The 21,417-nt window shown below is 48.5% G+C and overlaps 1 protein-coding gene across 1 annotated transcript; it reads right to left on the bottom strand.

The window, feature by feature from the left end:
• Nucleotides 1-588: 588 nt before the first annotated feature.
• Nucleotides 589-20,205, bottom strand: LOC133342110 (carotenoid-cleaving dioxygenase, mitochondrial-like). Its single transcript, XM_061551048.1, has 13 exons — nucleotides 20,072-20,205; nucleotides 15,037-15,172; nucleotides 12,221-12,425; nucleotides 11,217-11,428; nucleotides 9,231-9,346; nucleotides 8,422-8,524; nucleotides 7,257-7,385; nucleotides 6,419-6,579; nucleotides 5,005-5,178; nucleotides 4,310-4,447; nucleotides 3,468-3,650; nucleotides 2,374-2,484; nucleotides 589-1,874 (listed from the first exon to the last, which is right to left on the bottom strand). Exons 2-13 carry the CDS (start codon nucleotides 15,137-15,139, stop codon nucleotides 1,755-1,757), a joined length of 1,755 nt encoding a protein of 584 aa, XP_061407032.1. The 5' UTR covers nucleotides 15,140-15,172; nucleotides 20,072-20,205; the 3' UTR covers nucleotides 589-1,754.
• Between the last annotated feature and the right edge of the window lie 1,212 nt (nucleotides 20,206-21,417).

Genomic DNA, 21,417 nt, shown 5'->3' with positions numbered 1-21,417 from the left:
CACACCCAGTTGTTAAATGTTGTGGAATTGCTGAAGTGTTCACGTGACAACGTCATTAATTTGCTGTGGAGGGTGTACGACACTTTGCACCTATACGGTCTGATCCAAAAATAAATTATTAATCAAAACCCAGGCTTTTATAAATACAATCGTCTTTAAGCTTCTCAAGTTATCTACAGATGCACAGATCCATTGCTCATGCTTCATAACCAACTACTTTCCCTCCCCTACCCCCACACGCAACACTCCTAACCCTAACCCTTAAGTTGTGTCTAGGTTATACCATCATGGATGCAGTTTAAGATGCCGAGAACAAGCTTACCGAGCATAATTAAGCTTATTTTACGGACAATAATGCACGATTCAATAATATTGCATCAATATCTTTAGAATTCATGACACTATAACTTGAATCATTATTACGTTCTCTGATGTGAAAAACTGAGTCCGTGTTCAGAAAACGCATTCCATAACAGAATAAAACTTATCAATGAACAGACTTCCGTAACTGAACGTATTCTGCACAATCACATCACTTACGCTCTAAGCCGTGTCTGGAGCATTTTGAAGGCACACTAAAATCAACACGGGTTATATATTTCTTTATTTTTACTATGCATAGAATAGACACAGACATGTTTTCATAAAAAAGAAAGTGCGTGATCCATTTATAGGTGTAATTTCATTTCAGAAGACGAGACGAAAATACAAACTAAAAATTTGAAGGAGTTTGTACGTAGCAACCGGATTGCAAATGAGAAGTCGACCTTAAGGGAGTGAAGTCGTCATTGTGGTTTTTAGCAAGAGATTTGCGAGCGACACGCACACACAACAGGACCGGGCCTTTTTAAATCCTTTATATTAAGTTCACTCGCTTGCTTGCTTGCGCGCTTACGACCGTGCAAATCTTTCGGTCGTTTTTTAACCCACTTCCCGTGATCCAATCGAGCTGACATTTTGCACACAGACTCGTTGTGCGTGACAATTTATTTTCGTGAACATTTTTTCCAAAATTTTCCACTTTTTAGGAAAAAAAATTTTCATTTAATTTAAAATACCAATGTGATAAAAATGAAACTCTTACTCAAGAAAAACAAATGAATAATAAAATAAAACCGATGCCACGCATATAAAGGATTTATAGTGAAAAACTTTGTTTTTACGGGTTAATATTTTTCACTTCTTTTTCTTATCATTCGCCATGATTAATCCACTGCTGGATCAAGACCTACCCGGATTGTAATATATTTAGCTTAAAGCATTAGACAATCATTCTAATTCAACGTTTCCATCCACTTTCCTCAATAAAAATCTATATTTTATTATGTATATATGTATGTTGAACTTCTTTCACACCATACGTAGCCAACTGGTAATCGGAGGTGCGTGGAAATCAATCGTAACCATGATTGTCACTACCACATCTCCACCATAAAAATTATAATCATAACCATCATCATGATTACCACTAACACAACCATCGCCACCACCTTCCCAATGACATCTGTATAAAATCACCATCTGCATTCGCATCATGATGTCCACAGCTGTAACCACCACAACCATCATCAATCACATCAAAGACAAAGATCCCCTGTATAGCCTTAACAGACTGTTGGGGCAGGTGTTACTAGCAAGCGGATATCTAACTGGAGCGGAAATCAAACTCGGGTCATCGGGTTCGTAGTGCAGGACACTAACCGCGATGCTACCGCTCCCCACTACCATCGCCACCACCGCCGTGGTCGTCGTTATTAGACGACGTTGGGAGCGAAGATGCCGTGGAAGCCGTATGGGATGTCTCTGGGCACCACGGCTCGGCCGAGTTCCACGAACGAGGAAGCGTCCAGAACCAGCAGGAAGGACGGCTTCTCCTGCACACGGTCAGTGACGGCAGGGAGGTGGGGTCAGGTCAGGGTGGCGGGGTCATGGTAACGGTCAGGTCAGGGTGGGACATTCATCAAGTGATGCTATATCACCAGGAGTGATGGAGGGCTACGAACCCAGCTGAGTTCGATTCCTGGCTACAGGCCAGTGACATCTGAACCTCTGTGTTTCACAACGCGACTGTTGGGTCACATATCAAGCAAAGAAAAAACATGGAATCGCCAGAACTGCAAATTACCATATGAAGTCAAAAGCCAAAATAAGCATAGCGGTTTCTCTGTTCAGTCACTCGTGACCAAGGAAATCCCATCAACTCGCACAACAAAAATTGAGAGCCCAGTCGAGTCGTGGGCGAGCGTCTGAAACCTGGACTCAAATCCAGGATCTCGGCAAGGGACCAACTTGGCGTCTCTGCCGTGCCATCGGTCCCCTGGCGCCGCCCGGCCGCCTCTACTTGAGGTCGTCCTCGGATGAACCGGAGCACACCTTGTCAGGCGAAATGACGACGGACAACACCGCCCCTTCGTCCTCTCCTTCGGCTCCTGGACTCGGTACGAACACGGGCTCCGACGGGTAATAGCCGTCCACTTGCCAATGCTGCAAGCGGACAGGCATACGCGCACGCGCCAACACAAAGACGTACAAACGCGCGCGCACATGCAAATATCCACATATGTAACAACAACAACAACACCCACCATTCGCCACCAAGAGGCGTTGACATCACCACGTCGCCTGTGTCAGGCCAGCTATACTTTGAGGCCGCTCGAAGTGTGGAAGGCTCGCTGACAAGAGGTCATGGGACAGACCCGGGTGAAATGGCTCGACTGAGTGTGATGACTGGCAGATGCACCAGCTGTGCCCTCCCCCCTACTGTGCCAATGTAAGCACACACACAACGGCGTGCACATGCTCAACTACAACTGTGCTCACACACACGCACTGTGCACACATGCACGCAGCCATGTGTGCAAAAAAATACACGAAGTTCCCCCACTCATCGAGAATAACGATGGTGTACGTACTGTATGTTGAACTTCTTTCGCACCGTACGTAGCCAACTGCGAATCGGAGGCAAGTGTGTGGCAGCCAAGGGATGGAACTTGCCACAGAGGACATCCATGACGGAGATAGGAGCGATTAAATCAGCCCGTGTGTAATTGCTCGATGAATTGTTGCGCAGCAGGACAGAGATGGCGACGGCTTGAGAAGGCCTTTATCCAGCAGTGGATAGATTGTGCCTGATGATGATGATGATGCTGATGACGACGAGAGTAAATTCCAGTTGCGTGGGGCTGGTGCAAACCTGCAGCGTGCAGTGACTCAACAGCTTGCCCCAGTGTGATGTCGAGAGATGGGGTAGTTAGCAGTGGATAGACCATGGCTGATCATGATGATGGCGAGTAGGCGGCTTCAGTGACGGTGGTAATCATGACAACCAAGAGGATGGTGATGACGATGGCGATGACGACGACGTTGATGACGATGCGGTGGGACGTTTCCGATGAAGGATGTACGCGCGCGAAAGAGGACAAGATGTTTTGAGACGAGCGGGGAACCCCACCGCTGCGCCGTCGCACCTTCGTCTCCTTGGTGGTCACGTCCACCTTGATGAGGCTGTTGGGAATCACGTGCTGGAACCCGCACGAGTAGAAGTAGCGGTAGGGCCGCGCGTTGAAGCGCTCGTAGTGGATCCTGGGGAACTCGAGGCCTCCGTACTCCTCTACATCGTCGCCGTGCAGCGGCTCGGGCTCCAGCCACACCTACGGCCGCTCGGACGCAACGTGCTAAGGTCCGCAACACAACGAGGACAACGATTCCTCTCACCCCTCACCACCACCACCACCACCCCTGTGGGTTAAAGTCATGAAAGCATGAAGGAGAACAAGGGTGGGAAACGGTAGGTCCGAGGGGACAAGTTGATGGGTCAAAAGATGGCCAGCGGAGGGTCAGGGAGAGGCACGGAAGACCGAGGAAGCTCTGGTAGGGTCGGGCAGGGTCATGGGAGGTCAGGTAGGGTCAGATAGGATGTAGGTGGATCGCGGAAAGTCAGAGAAATTCATGGGAGTATCAGGGTGTTTTTTAGAGGGTGATGGTAGATAATGTAACGCATTGAGGAATAGCTACATTCTACACAATGAAGTTGAGTTTTAGTCAAGAGCTTTCGGAGATGCACAAAGTGAATCTGAGAAGTGCTTCAGAGGGATGAGTAACAGCAGGGACTTCCCACAGCTGTCCACCAGACGTCTCATCGTATTGAAGCTGTTCACCACACGCGGTCCGCGAGGCGCCCTCGGAGTCTCCGTTCGTGCGCGAGGGTACAACGCATCGTCCACGCCGGGCGAGGTGAGAGAAGGGTCACGGAGGGGGTCGAGAAAGCACGCAGAAGACCGCAGCGGAGGAGGAGGAGGGGGACGCCCACCTTGCCGTCGTCGCGGAGGGTGGCTGAGGCCGTGGTGTATGGCAGGGAGCAGAGGTTTGTGCCACGCGGGGAATCGGGCCCCACGGACAGGGGCATCACAAACCGGCGTGGGTACGTCATGGGCCGCCGATTGTAGAGCTGAGGGCGGAAATCACGACGTTCAGACGCAACGATTTATACGGGGCGTTTGCAACAAACCGAGGGGCAGCTCTCTGGTGCGCGTTGGTCGGGGTTGTAACCACGTGTCTGTCGTTTGACACGATTTGCGACAGTTTGCTCCGATGTGCTGGGAGCTGAATTAATCAGTTCGCGAAGAAGCTCCCAGCACGTGGAGAAAAACGTGTCGGGCAACGTGTCGGACAACACGCGGTGCGACACAAAAGCACACACGGCATCGAAGCAGATGTGTAGCTGTTGGAAGAAAATGTGTTTACAAACTTGCAAATAATCCTTTTTCCCACTGGGTTTTTGCATTCAAGTTTTGGGCAACCCTCTGATCAATGTGGCTGGCTTTCAATAGGGCGAGTCCGCTCGTAGCAACACAACTTTATGCTAAAGTTTTGTTAATCTTGCATCATCTTTATGAGAGTTATCATGACCCCCACGTTACGGATAGAGCTAACGCATGCTTTCAACCTCAGTTGGAAAGTGTTGGAAAGTGTTAACACTGCCGACTGATTCAACGCAGACGCAACCTGGTCAAGGGCATCCCCGGAGCTACGCAAGTTCTTCAGCGTCAGGGGGTCCTCGTCCGCTGTGCAGTAGTGGTCGACACAGCAGAGGTCGTTGACGATGTGACCGTCATCCTCGTAAGCGTTGATGTGGTGGAAGGACATCATGGCCTTCATGTGGTAGGCCACCGGCAGGATCTGGTCAGAGGGAGCGACACACGGTGAAGAGGTGGCAGGGATAAGTTGTTCGTTCTCTCGGTCGCTCATGACAATGATGATACACTCGTGCACAGAGACAAAGATTACCTCTATCGCATTAACAGATTTTTGGGGCAAGTGTTGTTAGCGAGCACCTATGAAGGCTGGCACGGTACACCAGGGGGTAGGTGGCCAGCACCACGCCCGACCGCCTTTATTTCCCCAATGGCAATGTTTACAGATCGCACCAGGTACTCATTTGAGGCTGAGTCGACCTAGGGGAGACCCAGGACCGGTTCAGATAATCGTGAGCGGGAATCGAACTCGGGTCGGCAGGTTCATAGCGCAGCGTGCTAACCGCTACACGACCACTCCCACACACACACACACGTACACACATGCTGCTGTACGTACTCGTACATAATTCATCACAAGAGGTTAAATCAGACATGACTGGCCCACTGCCAAATGGAATATCAACACTGAGAAAACGCATTTCATATCAGTCGACAATCCCAAATATTAACTCTTTGTAATATACACTCATGCCATCGTCATTATTATCATCCATGGTCAATGCATATTTCCTAGAAAACTCTTAAATGCAAAAGCAATCGTTATAAAGAAACTGGCCAATCATCCGGATGGTGGGACTTTCCAAAAAAAATATTCTGAGACTCAGAGAGGGTTTCCTGGGCAATAATAATAAAATTACAGATTTCCCTCTCTGAAAAGAAGATAAAGTGCCAGAGTGTGTTTCTGGGCTAGGCGAAAGAGGGAGGGAGTTGGAATTGCAGGCCACTCATCATCTATCTATCAATGGAGATGTGAAGAGCTTGAAGATGCAATGAACAACAGAAGTAACTGAGGAATACGGACTTCCGTGGGTATGGTCACATCAGAATAACCAAGCAGGAATCCGGCAAAACCAATGGCGACGTGAGTAGAGGGCAACAGACGAAGAGGATGCCCAATAAAATGGACCGATGGAGAGAAGGAGACTGTAATGAAGAGGAATGATCAGCAAAGTAATACGGAAACATCAGGGATATGACGATGATCACCAACACACGGGGACTGCTGCTGCTGCTGGAAGTTCATGAACCAGCGGCCTCCGTAAATGGGCTGGACAGGAAGAAGAGGAAGAAACAATAAGAAGAAGATATTGTTCATTCGTTGCGGCAAACCGCGCGAGTGCTTCGGGGAGGGCCGTGCGGCGTGGAGGGGAGGCTCGTCGCACCTCGCCCGTGTGCTTGTTGGCCACGCGCATGATGCTCCCACGCTGCGGCTTCCAGACCATGGAGTGCGAGTAGGACCGGCCACGGAGACGTGACGTGAGCAGCTGCAGGATGTCCATGCACAGCGGCTGCTCCAGGAACACCACGTAGTTCTCCGTCATCGCTGGACGAAGATGAGGGGGAGAGGGAAACGTCGAGGTGCAGCCCCGCAAAGTGTCTGGCTGGCGGCACCGCTCGGCCAGAGGCCTTGCTTCAGCCCCCCGCGTCCTTCCAGTTACCGGATTGATGTCTGCCCGCACCGGGTTAGTCTTGGGGGGCTATGTGACCGTGCATACGTATGTACGCTGAACTTCTTTCGCACCGTACGTAGCTGATCGGAGATGCGGGGAAAGAGGGGAAGGACCGCTTCAAATGTCGACCGCCACCAACGCTGCCCGTGGCCGGGAACCGAACTCGGGTCGCCGGGTTCATAGTGCAGTGGCGCATGCCGTCTGCGACATCGCTCCAACCCATAATGCAGTACATTAGTGTATAATTCGACTGCAGTGGCATAATTACAATGACGGCTTTGTAAATGACCATGATTGGATGACACACCGTGAGGGTCGTGGTTTTTTTTTTTTACTACCATACTTCACCGCACTTTCCAGTGTGGGTTGGTGAAGGCGAGGTTCTCACAGTACATGGTAGCATAGTACAGTACAACAATGGATCAATTGATTACGGTGCACTGCCGCGCTCTGCTCTGACAACGTCGCCCAGTGTGGTTAGCAGAACGTTAATCAGCGCACATTTGGTTCGATCGCGAGTGTGGGTTTAGCGATGCGGTGGTAATATTACCAAAGCTATGGTAATACGATGGAAATCGTGAATCTGCGGCCGGGAAGCGTGCGACGATCGTGGCGCCCTCGAGCGTGTCGCTGTCCGAGTCCTTTTGCACCGGCACGCGGATGATGGCGTAATGCGTCCCTGGTGGGTGGCACAGACGCAGCGCAGCAATCATATTGAGAGGGTGGCGGTGACTTGGAAGGCCTTTATCAATCCAGCAGTGGATTGCTCACGCGTGTATGTATGTGAAACTTCTTTGGCACCGTAGGATTAAAACCCATCTCTTCTCTCCCGAGCCCATCCTGCGACTGCTACTCCCTGCCCCCGCTCTTCAGCTACAACCAGAATCAGAATCTGTATTCATACTGGAGGAGGAATCCGATGAGCTATAAAGCTCTTTTACACAGGTGTCCAGTCGGAGTGGGTCAGAAAATTGCAACAACAAAAAAACAACCAGACCTACTTCAACCCCTACCATTATTCCAACCCCTATCACTACCCCTTCCACTACTATCACTACCTCCACCCCTATCACTACTCCAACCCCTATCACAACTATCACTACCTCCACCCCGATCACTGCTCCAACCCCTATCAATACCCCTACCACTACTATCACTACCTCCACCCCTATCACTACTCCAACCCCTATCACTACCCCTATCACAACTATCACTACCTCCACCCCGATCACTGCTCCAACCCCTATCACTACCCCTATCACAACTATCACTACCTCCACCCCGATCACTGCTCCAACCCCTATCACTACCCCTATCACTACTATCACTACCTCCACCCCTATCACTAACCCAACCCCTCCGTAGCACACTTTAATCAGTGTTTTTTTTTCGTCCATAATATATAATAGGTGATGTTTTGGGCAATGGCCCTTCATAGCATAAAGAGAGACCAGAGAGACAGGGTAGCTAACAAGCGTTGGAGACTGCAGCATAACACATTGTTTGGTGATGCTGCTGTGTTGGCAGTGGTGCAGAAGCGTAAAGAACAAAACAAGGCAATGGCCCTTCAGAGAGCATGGCGGGCGACGTTTCGAGCAATGGCCCTTTCGGGCATGTGAAGATGCTTTACCGTTTGCGACCTCTGACCTTATTTGACCCTCGCGACCTCTGACTGACATTTCCCCTTGCGATCTGCGATCTTTGTGACCTCTGACCTTCTCTGCCGAAGATGTTGCCCATGTTGTAGGCCGTGCCGTCGGGGTCGTAATGGGGGTGCGCCGTGGCCGAGTTGACCGCCACAAACTTGCCCCAGTCCACCTGCACGCGGACGAGCGAGCACAACCCCCACCTTGTGTCACAACCGTGTCCCGCTGTGTCCCGCGCCGCGTCGCCCCCATCCGTTGTGTGATCCCTTTGCTGTGCAAGCTGTACTGCGTGCGTGGAGTGCTGTACGGCCCAAGGCTTGCTACAATGTGGCCAGGGGTGGAAAAGGGGCCGGAACGACCCAGAATGCCGTGGCGGGAGTGAAAATTTGAACCTGACTGAGGTTGTGGAAGCAACCAGGGACAGAAGTAGCGTTGGTAGCGATAGTCTATATATAATGATTTGAAGCTTTCCCACCTGATGACGGACGCTTATGTATGCGCGCCAAAACGTCGTGATTTATTTTATTGTATACCTACGTGACTTTACCGAAAGAACCAAAGAGTATAGTCTATATATGTAGATATCTACAAATATAACTCCCGCAATTGTCCGTCTGTTATGCTCTCGATCTCCCAATCGGTAAGTGGGAGTAAAATATACGGAGAATCGTGTAAAACGTTTGCGAATATACTTAACAAATAGATACAACAGTGTTTACTATTTTAAATGAACACGCTGAAACAAGCAACACAATGTAAATGTATCCGTCAATGCTCGTGTTTGCCACACCGATATGAGGCATTGTACTGCCCCGCTCTGGGCTGCGCCGTTTCCACACCGATCGACGCTGTACCGCACGAGTCGCCGTGAGCCTCACCTTCTCCTTGGTGTCGAGCGTGCGAGGGTCGACCTTGCGCATGTGCATGGTCTCCGAGCTCACGTACACGTCCTTCTTGTACTCCACGTAGTTCACCACGTCGTTGTCGGTGGGCGCTGCATAACCACCCCCCCAGCCCGGGCAACACGCGTAACAAAACGTTAAGAATAAAAAGGAACGATTGTTTTTTTAAATCACCCTAGCAGCCCGCATGTTCTCTGGACGTGACCCTCCCTCCAGTGCTGGATTAAGCTAGAGCGGGGCTTGTAGCATATGATGTTATAAAGGCGCCCTAAATAAAAACAATCATAAATATTAAAACACACATTTTTTTACTTGCATAGTAAAGTAATTGTATTTTTTCATTTGCTGTACAGCCAGATAATATGACAAATCGCTAACCTTAAATACCCAGTCGTTCATAAAAGTTGAAGGCAGGAGAGTACTATAGTAGTAGAGCAAGTGCAGAATCACTGAACCGGAATTGATAGCTTGACAGCATTTAGCGCGGGGCCCTTGAAAGTGCGGGGCCCGTAGCATATGTAGCTACTTTTGCTACTCGGATAATCCAGCACTAGCTCCCTCCCTCCCGCCAGACAAACAGCCAGCCAACCAGTAAAACTTTATTTCCACTACAGTATAATTGTGAGCAGTAAATCATGAAACTGCAAAATTTCTAGAATGCTCAACTGACACATGGTGAGGTTGACAGCCCCTCCCTCCATTCGCTCCACCCACTTTTACATAGCCACACCCACCCAACCACTAGCCCCACCTACAGGGCGAGTGACCTCGCTCTTCCGGCATTTTCCACGCCGGCTGCGAAAGAATCCATTCAGAATTCTCACGGAGTGAGCAGTGAAACTCCCCGATTTAAGAGAACGGGCGACAGAAATGGATATCACAGAATTGCTTCTCAGGTACCTTAAAGTGATCTCCGATTCGCACACTAGGGCGTAGGACTTTCCCAAGCTTCCTGCTACATAGTAACTTTTGTCACACATGATAGTACAAAGCAATATTTAGCATTCTTAGAGGTGGAATGCAACCAAAGTGAGTGCACAACTACATTTAACATGCCCCGATTCTCTTGAGAGCAGTGTTATTGATGAGTGTGTTGAAATTTTAATTATTTTTTTTTGCAGGCATTTGTGGCTGATCTGAAAACATCGACCGGTAACACTTTAGATCCCAAGTTAATCATCGGTGGCTCAAACCCGAATTCGAACCCAACACATTTGTCAATAACACTATGGTCTTAAAATTAGTAACATATTATAGGTGACGTTTCAGGCAATTGTCTAAATAAGGACCATTGCCCAAAAAATAAGATACTTTTCCTTTGAAGGCCACGGTGGTCTTGACAAATGTGTTGAATACAGCATTCAATAGTGTAAGTCCCAAATGGCAACACAACTGTATACTGTGTTCTTTCATTTATATAAACTGTGTGAATGAGAGCTACAGTGCCCCCCACCCCCGACAACCTCATTACGGACAGATGGACAGACCTAAGGAAAGCGTTTTGAAGTCTGAATTGGTAACCCAGTAAATGAGTGCCTCAACCTTGCCCCCTACAGTTGCCGAACGAATACAATATAAGGTCGCACTCATTACACACAAAATGCTTGCCAAAAATGAACCACTCCACTTTGCCGATCTCGTCAAGGATTATAAACCATCTCGCAAACTCCGGTCATCCTTGCAGCAGCGGCTTTCGGCTAGCCATCGAACAAAGACGGTCACTGCATCGCCCACTTTCAGATGCGCTTCTGCGGCCGTCTGGAATGCTCTTCCTTCTGATATTAGGAAGCCACTGGGAGCTATGTACTTTTAAATCATCATCTAGATTGACAAACTAATTTCTTTAGAACTGCTTTTTGTGTTTAGTTTGTTGTCCTTCCCCCGCACCGCCGATGAGCCCGGTTGACTACGTACGGTGCGAAATAAGGTCAACATACAGAACATACATTCTGCGAACATCACCTGGTGGTGAGAAGTAGGTGAAAAATCTGTCGAAGAGCGTCTTGCAGGGGTCGGGCACGGCCATGGTGCCGAACTCGGACACCACGATGCGCTGCCGGGCCTCGTTGAGGAGGTACGAGTCGCTGCGCAGGAAGCGGCTCGAGTAGGAGACGCGGCCGTCGTGCACGCGGAAACGGTGCATCAGCGCCATCCCGTCGAACCAGTGGTTGTAGCTGCGACGGGGAGACACCGTCTCTCATACGTTAGTCTCCCGGTATTTTACAACCAGTGGTTGTAGCTGCGACGGGGAGACACCGTCCGTCACGTTAGTCTCATGCTATTTTACATACGGCGGTTGCCGAGTGCAAGGCCCAACCGTCCAAAACATCAAGTGGCCAGCATCAAACGGCACCGATGGATAAATGTGAATGCTCATAATTATGTTCGGAGTTATGACGTTTCTGGAATTGGGGAAGGTTATAAGTAGCTGGGGCAGGGGAGACCGGATGGAATTCCTGAGTCGCGCAGTGTGGATCTCTACGCAAGCCTCAGCAGTTACGTATCAGTCAAGTGCGACCAATCGCTCGCCTCACATGGAGCGATTCGGGAAAAGAAGAACATTGCCACATCGCCACGTTAAAGCGTAGCACTGGCCGGGCTCAATTCAAAGCAGTCACGACACGTCCACACAAATTCGGGCGTCCACCGACAATCGAACGCGTCACCATTTTTCTCCATGTTAGTCCTTATGTCAGTGTGTTTCTGTGTCTATCTCTCCCTTTGTCTCTCAACGTGTCTCTGTGTTTCTCTGTGCCTCTCAGTGTCTATGTTTCTCTGCTTTCCCCCGTGCCTCTCTATGTTTCTCCGTGTCCCTGTATATTTATCTGCAATACCCTGTGTCTCTCTACGGCTCTGTCTGCGTCGCACCATCCAACGTCAACTTAAGCAGCAGTCACACGCGCACACACACACACAGGGGCAAATCCGAGTTCCCGCCGACAATTGAGTGTGAACCTTCGTGTCACCTGTCTGGCCCGAACTCGAACTTCCCGGGTCCATTTCGGAGCAGGGTCCCCTTGATCCAGGCTGGGATGGTGCCGTGAATCTCTGCCTCCATGGTTTCGGGGGTCTCCGTCACTGTGGCAATGATGGGGGCGATGCACTGCAGGCCGGAGCACTTTGCGTACTCGCGGCTCGGCGAACGGCGACGTGGAAACAGCAGCGAGAGGCCTGCACGGCACACATGCACAACAACAACAACACCAACAACTGGCGTTCACCACAAAGCGGCGGGGACGTCACCACGGCGCTTGTGTCAGGCGACGTGTACCTTGCGGCCGCGTGAAGTGTCAAAGGTTCATTGGCCGGAGGTTATGAGACAGACCTCGGTGCCATAGGTTGCCTGACCTAGATGACTAGCAGATGCACCACACACACAGATGTACATACAAACATATACCTACACTCACATATGGACACGGATGTACACATCTTTCCTATGTGTACACGGATGTGAAAATGGAAAGTGTACAAACACACGCACACACATGCAACCTTGCAAGTGGGGTGCATGCATGCACAACCTGTTTTTTTTATGGTGGCCTCCTACTAAAGGCGACTGGTCTCCACTTCCCCTTTGCCGCCCGCACTCCACCAGCCCCACACTTGTTTGATATTGTGTGCTCGTGCATTTTGTTGCTACAACGTGGCACTGATATTACACACTTCTCGGCATTTTAACAAATTCCTCCTGCACGTTACCCATGCCGCAGCCTGTGGCCCTACTCATGGGCTTTCACGCCCCCATGGTGGAGTGCTACACACGGGTTGTGTGACACTGCCATAGTGTACACCCATACAGACTCTTAGGACAAATTCTTCGAGTAAGCGTCTATTAAGGGCGGCAAAGCAAAGGAGAGGGTGGTGTGGTCGCTACTACTTTGGGCCTCCTTGATCTCCTCTGCGCTGATACTTTATACACCGCACCAGGTGTCGCATTTCAAGGCTGAGTTGATCTTGGGGAGAACCAGGACAGGTTTAGGTGTCACTTATTACGAATGCTATCCATGGTTAGGAATCGTAACCCATACGTAAAGTCCGTAGCGCAGTGCGCAAACCATTAAGCCACCACTTTGTACTGACCCATACAAGCAGAGATAATAAAAACTGAACACTGCTCCAGCAAGCTCAAGTCGATTTACACGTTTGAAGTGAATCCAAAATGCATTCAGTTCAGGTAAAGTTTGTAGTCAAAGCCAGTACAATAATATCATTGTTTTCCCAATTACATCCCAAATGTAATATCGGCATCACATCACGAGTCGATGAATCAGTTTGTATCTCTTGCAGAGAAATGCAGCCCCCTGGGTTAGGGAGCAGCCTACAGAACTAAATACCACGGAGTGAGATATCTCGTGAGATACCTCGTGAGTTATTTCAATGTCATAATTGTTGTTGCCACAATGAAAAAAAAACTCTTCAAATGTATTGGCAAGATTAAAAAGAAACTTGGCTTTCAAAAACACAGCAAAATAAAAGTTTAACTATATTGGCACAGAGCAAAGTGCGAGATAACTGATAACATATATACAGCTACGCTGATAGAGGATCAAAAGTGCAATGCATCTGCCAATCATCAGTTGCTGACAAATCGGGTTCATGGGTTTTTCTCGGTCAGGAGTCATCGCAGTCCATAACCCCCTACTGGGGTAGACCAATGATTACCACGTCGGCCCCTCCATGTAAATGTAGAATGTCCACCACTACGCAGGATTTCCAGGCCCTGACTTTGACTGCTCATAGTCATCATTAGCCATAATCACTCCACTGCTGGATGAAGGCCTTCGTAAGCTGTTGCTGTCTCTCACGGTCCTGCGATGTAGCAATCCATCCAGCACCAGCACGTGAGTTGATTATATCATTCCAATTGAGTGTTTGACTACTAGAACCCCCAAAAAATATATGTTGACTATATTTGGCCTGTTCACAGGAGGCTCTAGGCCTAAAATACATTCATGTTTAAAATATATTTTTCAGAAATACATGTATCTTATCACATGTGAAGTCGTCTGATTAAGTGTGCCCTTATCATCTATAATTACCGTACTAAATTTAAACTTAAGAGCAGTTGATGTCTAATGCCCCCAGGGCCAGGTCTGCCTCGTCTTGTTTCCTTGCTTGGCTTCCTTTGCCTAGCCTGGCGAGGTAATCGGGGTGAGACCGGGGTCGACCCAAGTTATTACCATTATCATCATCAGCTCTTATCGAGCCACTGCTGGATGAAGACAAATACAATGTCTTACTTTGTGTTTGTTGCTTGATGTGTTTCTCTGTCTGTGTGTTATTCCACGCATGCCTCTCCATGCTTTTATGATCTTCTAGATTGTGTTTCGTTTGTTGTGCTTCCCCCCGCACCTCCGATTACCACGGTTGGCTACGTACGGTACGAAAGAAGTTCAACACACATGCTTGCTCTAATCACTGCTGCATGAAGATACAAAATAAATGTCTTTGATTCACGAGTGTTTTAGAAATCAAATGTTCCCTTTCCTGTCTCTCAATGTCATGCCCAGTGTGCACCTCCCTACGTCGTTGCTTTTTACACTTTCCATTCTTTACCCATTTTCCAATTTTTGCATTAATATCCACGTTCCTCTGAACCACGTCGTAGCAAGTCATACGCCTTCATCAAATCGATCAAAAGAAACCATTCCTAGCACAAGGCACGTTGGGAAGCGACACACAATCCATGCGTCTGCATGGTTGTTTTCCCCCCACCCCCTTCTTGTGTTTCGCTGCAATGGCTTCACTGCCCGACGTCGTGTGTGGGTGTCACGCATACCGAGCAGGCGGCTGAGCCAGGAGGCAAAGTCCTGGAGGAAGATCCACAGCAGACCCAGCACCAGCCCTCCGAGCCGCACCACACTTCCACTGCTGCTGCCCATCGCGCTGGCTCGCCTGGGCTCACCTGGGCTCACCTGGGCACACAAACATCAATCACCCACCACTGGCACCGGCAGTACAGCCAGGATCAACAGCTCGAGCAAAATTACTACCACCATCAACACAGGCAGCGCGATTACCACCACCAGCAGCACCAGCATCTTCACCAACAGCAGCAGCACTGGAAACATTAACAACACCATAGACACATTGACCATTAGGAGCAGCCTCAGCGGTAGCAACAGAGCCAGCAACATTAATGCTAACTTTGACTTAAAACTTTCGTGACTGCAGGAATTCAAATGCTTTGGTTCTTTCGGTAAAGTCACGTAGATAGAAAACGTCGTGAGTTTTTTTTTATTATTTTGTATTTTTTTATCAATTTTATTTTATATCTACGTGACTTTACCGAAAGAACCAAAGAATATTAATGCTACCCTCAATACCAGTACAGTTCTACTGTTAGCACCAACACTGCAGCCAGCACAGCAACACAGTCAGCATTAGCAGCACAAGAGCAGAAAGCACCAACGAGCCTGAGCAGCGTCAGCAGCATGAACAACACCAGACACAGCAAAGCCCCACGGGCAACATTAACAGCACCGGGCACTGCTGCCTCCTAAGGCAGTGTGGTTCCAAATGTGCGGCCTGTGGACCATTGGTGGTGGGCAAGCCCGTGGGAAGAAGTCACCTGTAGGACTACTACAGATACAGTACTAAGATATTTTCCCCACAAAATGATAATAAAAAAATTACTGCGCATAACACTAGTACAGTATTTCGATGAGTAAATGAAAAGAGCGAGAGAGAAGTTCGTTTGACGACTTAATTAACATTTTGAAAGAGGTTTTAAAATGTATAATAGTTTTAATTTTGCAAACTGTTATTTGCCATTTGGTTGATCGTGGAAACATTCTTGACGGCTGGGCAGTTGGTGCAAGGGGACGAGCAAAGGTTGTGGGAATAGATGTGCCGTGGGATGTTTAATGTGCAGTGCCGTGCACATCCATCACACGCGTGGCAGGCGTGATCGTGTCTTGGTGTTGTCACGGGAGGGCCCTTCTATGGCTTCCGCGGATTTTTCCCAGTCGGTTTCATGACCCGGCCAAATATTTTTTTTTCTCGCGTAATGTCAGCCAGAACGGGTAAGCAAGCCACTGTAGTGGGAGTGCATTTCAATGTGCCAGTTATTGTTCCAAGGATAAACTAAACTATCATTCTAGATTTGAAGCTTTCATGACTGCAAGGATTGATACTCTTAGGTTTTTTTCGGTAAAGTCACGTAGGTAAAAAATAAATAATAAAAATAATATTATTTCTATTATTGTAAAAATAAATAAAATAAACACCGAAATTATATAATTTCTATTATTTTTATTTTTACCTACGTGACTTTACCAAAAAAACGAAACTATTAACTATTTTTATTTTTACCAAGTAAGGTGCCACTAAGCTATGTATATATAGCTATTTTTCAAAAGCGACCTGGCCACAAATGATCGTTCAACGAAGTGGCTTATCACGTGCCAAAAGTACACTCTAAACGCGTGACGTTGATTCTAAACGTGGAGGGGAAAATCGGAGAAGACGCTGAGAAAAATCCACGCAACCACGGAGAGAGACACAAGCAAACTCCACATATACAGCAGGCGTCAGGGTCGGATTCGGGGTCGAACCCACGACCTCCTGTGTACCGTGCGGGAGAGTTAACATCTGCCCAACGCGGCGGCCAGCTCTCTGACGGCTGAGTAACCCGGCCACCTCACGAGCATGCTTGGAATATTTGGCAACTGGTGACATGGGGAGCTCTCGTGAATACAAGCAGTACAGTACTGGCACATAGACCATGCACGCAATGATTCACGTGGGGGTGGGCTGGTCGTGGTGGCGCAGTGGTTATTGCACTGCGCTATGAACCCGGTTACTTTAACTTTGATTCCGGGTCACAGCTGACATCAGTTTGCGAGTGACATTTAAACCGCAAACTTTACCCCCCCCCCCCACCACCTTTGACAAATCCACTAAGATCAGCATGGGGAAGTATGGTCATATAACTCCCGTGACCGTCACGATGTGGGGAAGGCCTTCACTGGGCAGGGTGTTGACAAAGGGCTGTATGCAACGATTCCCTCCTGGCCTCCCAGATCGATTCAATCGACATGATTCAGTGTCATTTTGTTCAATAATCGATTCTCATTTTTACCGTCTGATTGTTTATTTTTCAGTGCAATTTTTTAAATGTCTGTTTTATTGTTTGCCACCCTAAGTTCTGCCGCAAGCCTTGTGTACAGCACAAATCTAATAAAAAATATTTAAGCCAGTGTTTTTAACCCATGTGTTATATTTTTTGTTACATGACAAACACGATGGCAAAAATGTCAACATCGCACGTGCTGAGCGAATTAAATTTTTATGCAAAGTTATTGGACTTGGACCAAAATCTATCTATTTTTGCCAAGTGATGTCACCTTTCCGCGAGAATAATCCCCAGCCACGCAGTGCCCACCAACAACACACATTAGACGCCGAGTTTATGATCCACTTACAACTCTGTGTTGTGGAATTAATTCGGCGAAACATTCCTGTCTGTTGCCCATTCACCACCCCCAAGTTAAGAGCCTGGTCACCTCACACAACTACGTATACACGCGCTGGTATGCACTCAGCAATGGTACGAAACGGACAGCAAACCGACGCTAGATTATACTGTGTACACGACTGTTTTACTACCTGTGCACTTTGGCAGTGAAGTTGGAATCTGCGGTGCAAGCACCAAGGTCATGCTTCTGACCTCCACTGTACGTACTTGATGGGATTCAAAGTAAGGGAGAGGTTCATCGACGGTCCAGCACTCACTGGTTCACTCCGGCCACCCGCTCATCGGCGGTCAGTGGCCTACTCATCGCTCTTCTACTGCTACTACCGTGGTTTTACAGTTCCCGTTCACCTCACTCGTCCAGTCCTCCACCCATGTGCACATACATGTCAACCCCTTATCAATGCCCTACCTTTTCACAGAGCAATTCAGACATGATTGGTCACCCCATGCCCCATCACAAGGGAGACACACAAATGGACAAAACATTGTTTTGCCCCTATTGAAACGGCTGTACGCCGTATGGACCTGAAAACTCAATTTCCCTGTACAAGACTACGGGGTAAACCGTCTGGGTTCACAGCGATGTGTTGAGGACTCGGTCTCCCTGACTATTTCGTCTCTAACCACCACACTGAATGTCACACAACACTTCTCTATCTGCGTCTTCGTTCACACTGCTCTACTTTGGAATCCTCTCCTCCCATCGTCTCTTTTAATTTAACAGTGCAATTCGTCGCCGGCCAAATCAAATCAAACTTTACTTATACAGCAAAATTAATGCATAAAATGCAATACAAAGTGCTTTACAAGACACATTAAAAGCGACTGGCACAATGTAAACAACAAAAAGATTAATACGTTAAAAAAGACGTAACATAATGAACTAAACGTATAATAAAAAGCATAATAATCACACACTCAGGGCATCCTAATTATAAGCCAATCTATAAAGGTTACGTTTATAGATGTCGTTTGAAAACATTCACCGATTCTAATGCCCTCAGATCCTCGTGCAGACCGTTCCAAAGACGAGGACCACAGCAGCTGAAGGCTGCCCTCCCCAGAAGTGTTTGAGTCCTCGCCTTCGGAACAACCAAGAGGACCAGTGCCGGAGGACCTGAGGGAGCTACTGGGTTCACACCTTAAACGCGCATGCCAGACGTGCATTCAGGCGCCAGTCCCATTTAGTGACTTAATCACCAAGAAAAATAATCTTGAAATTAAATCTAAAAGTGACAGGCAGCCAGTGTAGAGACTTAAAAACAGATGTAATGACTAGATTCGAAGCTTTCGTGACTGCAGGAATTACTCTTTGGTTCTTTCGGTAAAGTCAAGTCTAAAATAAAATTAAATAATCGAATACGACGTTTCGATTGCAACACAAGCAACCGTCATCAGGTAAGAATGAATTAGAAAACCAAACATAGTAAACTTATAAATATAATGCAATACAACACAGAGAGTCGGCTAACACAACAGTCAACACCTCACCTGGTTGATTACGTTCTTCCAAAGATTGCAAAATTTAGCCGACTCTGTGTTGTATTGCATTATTATAATTCTAAGTTTACTCTGTTTGGTTTTCTCATTTATTCTTACCTGATGACGCTTGCTTGTGTTGCAATCGAAACGTCGTATTCTATTATTATTTCATTTTCTTTTCTACGTGACTTTACCGAAAGAACCAAAGAGTCGATCTCATCATATCTCGGAAGCTAAACACGATTGAGCCTGGATAGTGCTTGTATATGAGTGGCACACACACACACATGTTGCTGCTATAGCCTGCTACCGCTGCATCGTTGTGCGAGAACAGAAAAAAAAACATCTTCCGCTGTTACTGTGCTACAATGCTCCCACCGTCTGTACTAATCGCCTTCACGACCCCCTGCCACGGGCCCCAGCCACCTCTCCGTGCAGCAACACAGGATGCGTGCACGCTGGCAGCTGACGGTACCGCGTGTCTTTGTGAGAGCGCAAAGACACGGAGCTCGTAGAGCGTGATAGTAGGACAACGGCGCACGAACGCCGTCGCTTCTCGAGAGAGAGAGTGAGAGAGACGTTATTCAGTGACGCTGCGTTTGGCAGTGGTGCAAAAAGCGCAGACAAGAAAGAACGAGAGCGCGTTCGTCGATAACACGTGTGGCCCCAGAAGGAAAAAAGAGCATGAAAAAACGAACGAACGAATAGGATACGCGTTGGACAATGACCCCTTTGTCGTGCGCTTCTAAATAAGGTCCATGGCTCGAAGCGTCGCCTACTTTAATTGACCTACGTCAGTGTTAACGACGAATGCGGTGAGTTTAGAGAGACACCACGGAGCTGATCCACCCACCTGGTTCACCACCTGAGTCGAACTGCGAATGAAATGGGAACGCCGTCACCACTTTATATATTTATGTTGGGAACCAAACAAGCCGAGAGTGGACAAGCGGGTCCTCGGTCTACGTCACTGGGCGAGGGTGACAGGGTAGGGGGCCCTTTAAACGCATTGGCAGCTCCATCCCCTCCCCCAATCCCTCGTCAGCAGCCCCCCCCCCTCTCATCATCTCCCCCCTCTCATCTCCCCCTCGCCCCTCCCCTCATCGCACCCCCCCCCCCACCACCTCAGCCCAATTCTAGCCGCTGTGGCTAGGAGATGTTAACTCACTACACATGGACACACACACGCGCGCACATAACAAGGGCTTTGTGCAGGCGTAGAGATGCCACAGATTGTGATGAACAAGGCGGCCCAAGAGCTCCATCCGGCCACGGTTTAACACGAGGGGCGAGTCACAGGCGAGTCACAGGTGAAACTTCTGTTACCCACACTAATTTTCCGACCCCGGAGCGACCAGCGTGGGGAGGTATGATCAAACAACCCCCATGGGCGTCACGGCATTCATCCAGCAGTGGATTGATAGAGGGCTGCAAAATGTATTTAGTTTATCATTCTACACTGACAGAATACGTGGGAGATTAAACACACACACGCAAGCTAACACAGATGCCACCATTACATAAGCTCCCTCTAACAAATACACTGGGACACACACACACACAAAAAGCACACTCGTCACTGACCGTAGTCACTGACCGGCCCCTCTATCAATCCTGGGTCACCCGAGTCCATTAAGAGGTGGAGAGCCCAGTCCTGCAAGGTAGCGTATTCGCAACAAAGATGATGATGAGAATGACGATAATGGTGATGAACATGATGGCGATGAGGACTGTGACAATGATGATGATGACGGTGGTGCTGACCATGATGGTGATGTTGAGGATCATGACAACAATGAGTTATGACAATGACGATGACCACGATGGTGATGATGCGGATTGTGATGATAACAATGGGTTATGACAATAATGATGACCATGATGGCATTGATGCGGATTGTGATGATGTTAGCAATGATAGTGTTGACAGGGGCAGTCGGTTGGGGGGGCAGAAGGGAGGCAGTGGGGGTGGAGGGGAGGGGATGAGGAGGAGGGGGGTTGTAGGGGAGGGGTTGTAGGGGAGGGGTTGTAGGGGAGGGGATGAGGAGGAGGGGGTGGGGTTGTAGGGGAGGGGTTGCTCACGGAGTCCTCCGTCTGGAGGAACAGGCAGAGCTGGCCTCCATCACAGAATCTTTGTGTGTCGCAGACAAGGGCCGGCCAACACTCGACAAGTCGACCACGCAACGGCCATAACTCACC

This window comes from Lethenteron reissneri, chromosome 13 (assembly GCF_015708825.2).
Source record: "Lethenteron reissneri isolate LAM-NWPU_2019-01 chromosome 13, ASM1570882v1, whole genome shotgun sequence".
NCBI classification, from domain to species: Eukaryota; Metazoa; Chordata; class Hyperoartia; order Petromyzontiformes; family Petromyzontidae; genus Lethenteron; species Lethenteron reissneri.
This window is presented reverse-complemented; position numbering and strand designations above follow the sequence as displayed.